This window comes from Mixophyes fleayi, chromosome 1 (genome assembly GCF_038048845.1).
Source record: "Mixophyes fleayi isolate aMixFle1 chromosome 1, aMixFle1.hap1, whole genome shotgun sequence".
NCBI lineage: Eukaryota > Metazoa > Chordata > Amphibia > Anura > Limnodynastidae > Mixophyes > Mixophyes fleayi.
This window is the reverse complement of record NC_134402.1, coordinates 364,146,693-364,154,055: the sequence shown is the minus strand read 5'-3', so window position 1 is coordinate 364,154,055 and position 7,363 is coordinate 364,146,693. Positions and strand designations below refer to the sequence as shown.

At 37.6% G+C, this 7,363-nt stretch overlaps 1 protein-coding gene across 3 annotated transcripts in view; it reads right to left on the bottom strand.

The window, feature by feature from the left end:
• The window catches only part of SUDS3 (SIN3A corepressor complex component SDS3), a 29,714-nt gene that overhangs the window by 2,339 nt on the left and 20,012 nt on the right, over window positions 1-7,363 (bottom strand). The window contains exons 11-12 of one of the 3 annotated variants that reach the window (XR_012678056.1): window positions 3,821-3,905; window positions 1,262-1,933 (exon numbers count right to left, since the gene is read on the bottom strand). Coding sequence is in view for 1 of the 3 variants with exons in the window: in XM_075178540.1 (XP_075034641.1) it covers window positions 1,835-1,933; window positions 3,821-3,905 (184 nt within the window). In the remaining 2 variants the exon portion in view is untranslated. Of the gene's footprint in view, window positions 1-60; window positions 1,934-3,820; window positions 3,906-5,211; window positions 5,271-7,363 lie in introns of those variants that run through there. The other 2 variants (XM_075178540.1, XR_012678057.1) reach the window with 2 other exon arrangements.

The window sequence follows — 7,363 nt, the reverse complement described above, 5'->3', positions numbered from 1 at the left end:
AAGCTAGTCATGTGAAGGCCCCACAGCAAAACTGTGTAAGTCGGCCTAGGATTGTAAGAAAAAAAAACAAAAAAACCCCACACACAGAACTGCTTAGACAAAGGGGTGTAGGGGCCCCAGAGTGGCTGCACCCCTGCCACTGTTAGTTACACCTTTGCATGGAGTCACATAGTTGACATATGCTAGATACTTTCTGTGCAAAGGGATGGCGATTCACTTTCCTGGGTGAGGCACTGGTGCCTTGAGAAATAGCCATAACAGTGTACCTGTACAAAAGCTCTCCTATGAATTACGCAGCTTGCATGAAAACATATTGTCCTAGAGTATGAATGCTTTAGATTTTGCTCCTTTAAAATAAAAGACTTGCTCTATTTTCATTTTAGTGTACAGCTTTTGATTAAATTCCACCATTGAACGGTTTTGGGATAGTTACGCACAGGTTCAGAAGTGTTCATGTCTATGGTCTATAGTTTGGAATAAGCAATTAAATTGTTATCTAGGACACGTTCTGTTCAAATAGGATGTATTTCAATTATTTATCAAGCATTCTAAGCATTTCTCTAAAATACTGTTCTCTGTGTTTTAAAAACTTGTGACATCTTCTTCAGTTACTCATATCAATGCAGGATTTTAATTTGGGCCAGAACACTTTAAATGTTATATGATAGGACCCTTAGATTGAGTGTGGTCATTCTCCAAGTGACCATGGTCTGTTTCTTCAGTACACACATATCAGCCAAGCAAGTTAATAACACAACATTTTAAAATCATTTTGGAAAAATTAGGTGTGCTTACCAATATTAAACTGACTTAATAAAAAAAAAAAGTCAGTATCATCAGTTACATTATTAATTCCTGAGATTGGTGTCTCACTAAACATGTTGGGGTATGAAGGCATCAGTTTCACTGTCTTTTTTTTTTGTTTTGTTTTTTTTACAAAATGGCAGTAGCAAACCTGAAATGGAAAGCAGCAGAATGCACTGGTGGTGGTAACCTGTGTTATCCAAGATCATACACGCCTGGCTTTCATTATACATTTAAAAAAAAAAAACCCAAAAAAACCCAAACATGACAGGTACAAAAAAAATAAAATAAAACACTGTTCTCATTAAAATTACAAAAGGGTGGGTTAAAAAAAAACTTCTGCTAAATGTAAACTGCAAGAATAATTTTTCATATCTCACCTAATTTCACCCAAAACTACATTTGTAGTTTTTGATGGCATAGGGTGACATATGTAAAATAACAAAATGTCACTTACCTGCACTATCCTGATTTGTCAGGTCCCAATATGACTCTTAGCAGCCCAAGCAGCAGAGCTCTTGCTCAGGATTAGAATCCTTACATCATCCGACCAGCAAAAGTAAGTGACATTTTGTTATTTTTATTTTACATTTCTTGACTAATTTCTAACACGCAATTGTCATTTTGACCTTTGTGGAGCATTTTGATAAAAAAATAAAATAAAAATAAAAGAGACAATTGATGTAGCAGCACCAGGATAAACATTGTGTGAAATGATTCTTGTTGTAGGTAACAGTAGCTGCCTGGCTCCAATTTATGCATCTTAACATTGAGACAAGGTGAATATTTGAAGAAATCCAGGGTCGGCCAATATCGAAGAATAGTCAACTCATCTTAAAAAATACTCCCCCATCAGTCTTGAGTTCCACATTTAGAAAGAAGTCCACAGAGACAGAAAAGGATTTTAAAACCTCTGTGTATAAATTAATGTTTACTGATCATAGTTCTGGGTTTCTGTCCATGACGGTCAGTGATTGAGGCCTTCATTTATTGGTAAATGAGCAATGTCAGTTAAAAAGTCTGGCAGCATTCAAGCAGCTGAACGCCTGCGGATAACAAACAGGCCCCTCTGTAGCTGGCCTAGGTAGATCCTCATCTTTGTGCTGTCACTGCTCTTCCTCACCCAAATCTGGAAACAAGGACATGAAGAGAGTGAAATGCAGAGTAGTATTAAGCATATATTGACGTTTTCAGAGCGATACAACATGAACATACATAGAATTTCTGCCTTCAGGCGATTCACTCCTCATGAATGAAAGCGGTTTTGACTCTATAGCACACTCAGTTAAATCCACATTTAACACTACTTGACACTTCTTTTTTTCTAATGCAATTCAATGGATGCATTTCCCAGATCTTAATCACAATTGTCCCAGACAGAATATATAGTATGTCATAGTACAGTAATTTTCTTCTGGTTGCTTATTACTACAAATAGTTAATTTTAGTACTGGAAAGTTCCAAACGCTGTACATACAGTATACAGGACTAGGTAGGATTGCTGATTTCAGTTGGAAACAACCTAAATTGTAAGCTTGCGAGCAGAGCCCTCTTACTTCTGTCTGTATTTCCCAGTATTGTCTATTACTATTTTTGTCCCCAAATGTAAAAGCGCAACGGAATTTTCGGGCGCTCTATAAACGATGATGATGATGTTTATTTTAATCTAATGCTGTGTTTGGTGAAGTACACTCCACCAAGTGAAGACATTCTACATGCTGCAACAAACCCTTTAAACACAAAGTACTACAACTTTAATGCAGGGTTAAAAGACCGCAGCACATCCTATAAAACGCATGTTAGTCTTCATAACAATTTTTTATTCATTTTACCTGCTCGCTTGTGTGAACAAGCACAGGAGGCATAAAATCAATTGTGTATAAATGATAATTATGTTTAAAGAAAATATTAAGTACGGCATTGAGTGTATTATTTATGTATTTTAAATGCAGCACTCAGGTCTAAATTTTTAGTGCTTTAATAAAACTGCCAATTATACTTTACCAGTTCTTCCAGAGCCAATATCACCAGGCTGATTGTCAACAGCCTATAAAATTTCCCCATACACTAGAACCCATTTGTTCAGTACAACTGCCTAATGACAATTAGTAAATCTCACCAAGCATGTTTGGAATTGTCAAATTAACTGCTTGCAAGATGGACTTTTTTTGTTGCTCAAAAACTCCACACAGAGTGATGCAGATGTATCATGCAGTGTAATAGAAATTTACTGTCCAATTTGATTAATCGTTATTGGATAACAATTATTTTGCTCATACATATTTGGCCAATTCTGGACAATTTTTCCTAAAATATCCAAAATGACAACTGAAACAGCTTAATGTTTGAACATGATGCAGTCTTGCCATCCAGCCCAACCACTGAGCAGCGGGATTACTGCCTAATCTGCAAGGACTTGAAAGATGACCACACACAAGCACTGTATTTATGGCATGTCCAATAATAATTGGACTGAATGCAAGCAGATTATTTTTGGGGGTCATTTTAAGGCCACACATCTTTGATTTTGGGTCAACTGTAGATATTGCATTATAAGAAAGGCAGTTTGTCTCTTGTCTACTTTATGCCAACGGTGAGTCGCAATAATGGAAAGAACCAGTATTGGAATTGTAGCACTGGTGTTTCAAAATGGCTTCCTAGGCTTGTATTATGCATGTGACAAGTAGTTAGTGGCTGAAAATGTCCCTAGCAGTACAGGCATCCACAGTTAAAGCAAAGGGGAATTATTTTACATAACATTTACATTAATTTAGTCTGTATTAAAATACTCTTGTTGACAGTTTTTTTTTACTCCAAGTTCCTGTCCAATGAACAAATGGCTAATGCAGTATCATAAATAGAAAACATATTAGGAACTTGTGACCTTGCGCCATCAATTAACAGACACACATATATTTGTAAATAAACTTGCAGTGTTGAAAACCTAATATAGAGGACTAGCTCTGGGTGCAATAAAAGCACAGATCTCAGGCAGAAGCATACGGTCTATATTTACCTCATTAGTTCCCACAGAACTGATCACACAGCTGATTTTTGTGTTGTCCTTGGACTCTAGGTATATTGCTTGACTCTTGTGGTACCTACAGAAAATCAGAGACATAGTCCATCAGATAAAGTGTTCAATAAAAGCACCAAGATGGTAGGGGCGCCATTTTTCAGTAAAAGCACAGTCCATGAAATTCTCCCATTTTAAAATTAAACAGTGTTTCACCATTTTATTCGAGGACAAACAATGAGCCGAAGTACAAGGTAACCTGTTGTATTTTGCAATGCATTTTTCACATTAGGAAACAAACTTTGGGTTCCACTTTTCGTGACAAATATTATTTGGGGGGAAAGATCATAGCTACAATAAACAAAATAACAAGGGTCCCTATATAGAGACAACTCCAGGCTTGCAATTGAGTAATAAAGTTTTACACGGCAAATTAGGCCTAAGGAGCAAGTTAACATTAACGTTCAGGAAGAGTATTCCAATTAGTAAGGTACAGAGTACGTAAATATTAGATTCATGGAACACGCATGAGAATCATAACAAAAATGACGTGAAAGCAGCAGAACTGAAAAATAAAGCAAATACTTTTTGAATCTTGAGAATTAAAACAAAATTTTAGCGCAGAGCACTAAACGCTGTTCATTTTGTGGTGTCCTAAATGAAACAAGATCATTATTGTGACATTCCAGACTAAGGAAGAGATCTCAACTGTTCATTAACAGACAGAAAGGGATTATATTATTATGATTATCTGATGTTCACACATGAATACAGATCATGCATATGAGGAACGGACAACTTTTTGGCCAGAAAGCTCAAGAGACTATTTTATTCACAAAAATATCAGATATCAATATAAAATTACTCATTACTTTGTTTTGCATGATGTTCTCAACGGAACAATACAACAGAACAAAATAAAAAGGACAATGCAAACGAATATAAGTTAGCATGGTAAACCGTACAGAGAAGAGAAGTAAAGTCTCCACATGATTTTGTTAGAAAATAGGGACAATGACATAATTCTACTTTCTAGTGTATTACTGGTAAAGCTATGATTCTTATGGATTTGCAGATAGTCTTCCCCTCAAGTATATTAAGCCTGGATGCTATGGATTGTGTACATAGAGGTGAGAAAAGAAATGTTCAATATTTTACCAGAAATCCAGCCTCAAAATGTTTTATTTAATTTGTGTTATAAGACAAATGTGAAGAAAAAAAAGTTTTTATGTTTATCTTTGGATAAAGATATTTCCGTGGGAGGCCGTGAGTTTATATTCACATAGATGGCAGCCAGGAGTGGTCCCTTTTGCTACCTTCCCTCTCCCGCTTCCCCCCCCCCCCCCATAATCCTCCCTTCTAAACACACATCTGGTAAGAAAGCGACGTACTTCTATCTGCAGGGGGTGGTGCAGATGGAGAGGTTTTAGCATACATGAGAAGGTCTTATCTGAAAAGACAAGAACAATGGTTCTGCTTCAAACGGGCTGTGGCTAGTAGCAGGCACTGTCACAGAATGTACACAAAGCCTTTGTACAATGAGATTTCTTTATAATTTCATCAGACAAATCATATAGGTTTAAGCTGGGTACACACTACACTGTTTTCGTCCCATAATCGGCTCAAACAGCCGACATACGACCGCTCGTTCAAAAGTCGGGTCAGTGTCTGCAGTGACACGATGGTCGAAAATCTGCCCAAATGGACATTTGGTTGGTCGTACCATTTAATATTTTCGTTCCAATCTCGTTTCCGCTGTGTAGTGTGTATAAACTTCCGACCGACCCACAACAGTGAGTATGAAATTACAGTCATTGCTCACGACAACATGGCTGTAAAAAGTCGCTAAAGGGACGTCCGCTCTTCCCTTTATCGTCCTAAACAAGGCTAGTGTATATGCAGTCCATGGACCGAGCGATCGGAACATCGATCGCATGTAAAATCGCTCGGCATAAAAAGTTGGTCGAAATTTCTGTAGTGTGTACCCAGCTTTAGTGTGTAGAATTCTTGTAGATCACTTTAAGAAACATCATTGTAAAAGAAAACAGCAACTGGAATTACAACTGTGGTATTACTGTGACCATTATGAGGTCACCAACCAAAACAAATACAGGAGAAAAAAAAAGGGATAAAATAATTTCTTTATATCCCATCTTTGGCAGCCAACAAAACCCAAATAAACCATTACCAGTGCCTCACTTTTCTTGTCAAGCTCCATAGACTCAACGGTATGACATCATTTATTCCATATGCAAGCTCACAGCAATCATAATGCAAATACAACACAGAAATATAGTGCATGTATTTGATTGCACTAAACTAACAAACCATAAACACAACATAACAAAATATAGTATTTTAAGTACAAATATAATTAAATGGGTTCGAAACAAAAGAAAAAAAATACACCAGTATGTTGATGTTTGAAGACAACTCTGCATGGCTTCAATAACAGGCTGCAGTCTCTTTCTGTTTGGTAAGGGCAGTCAAACTGCAAAAGGCATGAAATAATATATCACAGAGTCAGTGACATGAACCTCTTTTCTTGATACAAGATGATGGTTTTTTTCTCCATGCTCTTTTACTGACTAATACATTTATCCCTGAATGAACAGTGTCACCTAGTGGCTCAATGTAGTCGCGAGAGCTCAGTTTCTAAAACTGTATGTACTATTCACAAACATGGCTATACTAAAAGGTTGTGTGTAAAGGCAACCAATATGCTCTATTGATAGCATAACACAATGAAATAACAGTTGTCAGTTGCTAAATCAAGCAATGTGAGAAAAAAATAAATAATATATATATATATATATATATATATATAATCTATCACACACACACACAGTGGCGCACGAAGGGGGGGGTTCTGAGTCTCCAGAAACCCCCCCTTGCGCTAAGTGCCCGCCATAGCGGCACTATCCTATACAGCAGCCGCGGCGCTGTCAAAGAAGTGTTTGCGGCGGTGCTTGTATACAGCACCGCCGCGGACGCTTCTTTGACAGCGCCACGGCTGCTGTATAGGACAGCGCTGCCGATACGGAGGTGCTGCGCATGCGCGGGCTCTCATGCGTGTTTTTTTTTGCGGGGTCAGGGGGGGGGGGGGGGTCGGGGACAATCCTGCGTGCGCCCCTGAAATATTCATTATTTGGAAAAAACAATCAAAAAGATTCCTCAGGATCCCCACTCTACAATTACGTTTATCCCCAGGTTAGTAACAAGACATCATACTGCTCCCCGGCATGGTTTGAAATGAACACTATGAGACTGGGTGAGAGACACCATGGTTGTACTGCCATATATCATCAATAAACATTTCAGAAGTGTATGCAAATGATCTTCTCATGAAACAACACGTTTTGCTATTAAGCTTTTAAACATAATTATGCAAATCTCTAGTGACTGATCCACTTTAAATATCAAGATTATTATCTGCTTCAATTTGTATGTACCGTATATACTCGAGTATACGTCGACCCGAATATAAGCCGAGGCACCTAATTTTAGCACCAAAAACTGGGAAAACTTATTGACTCGAGTATA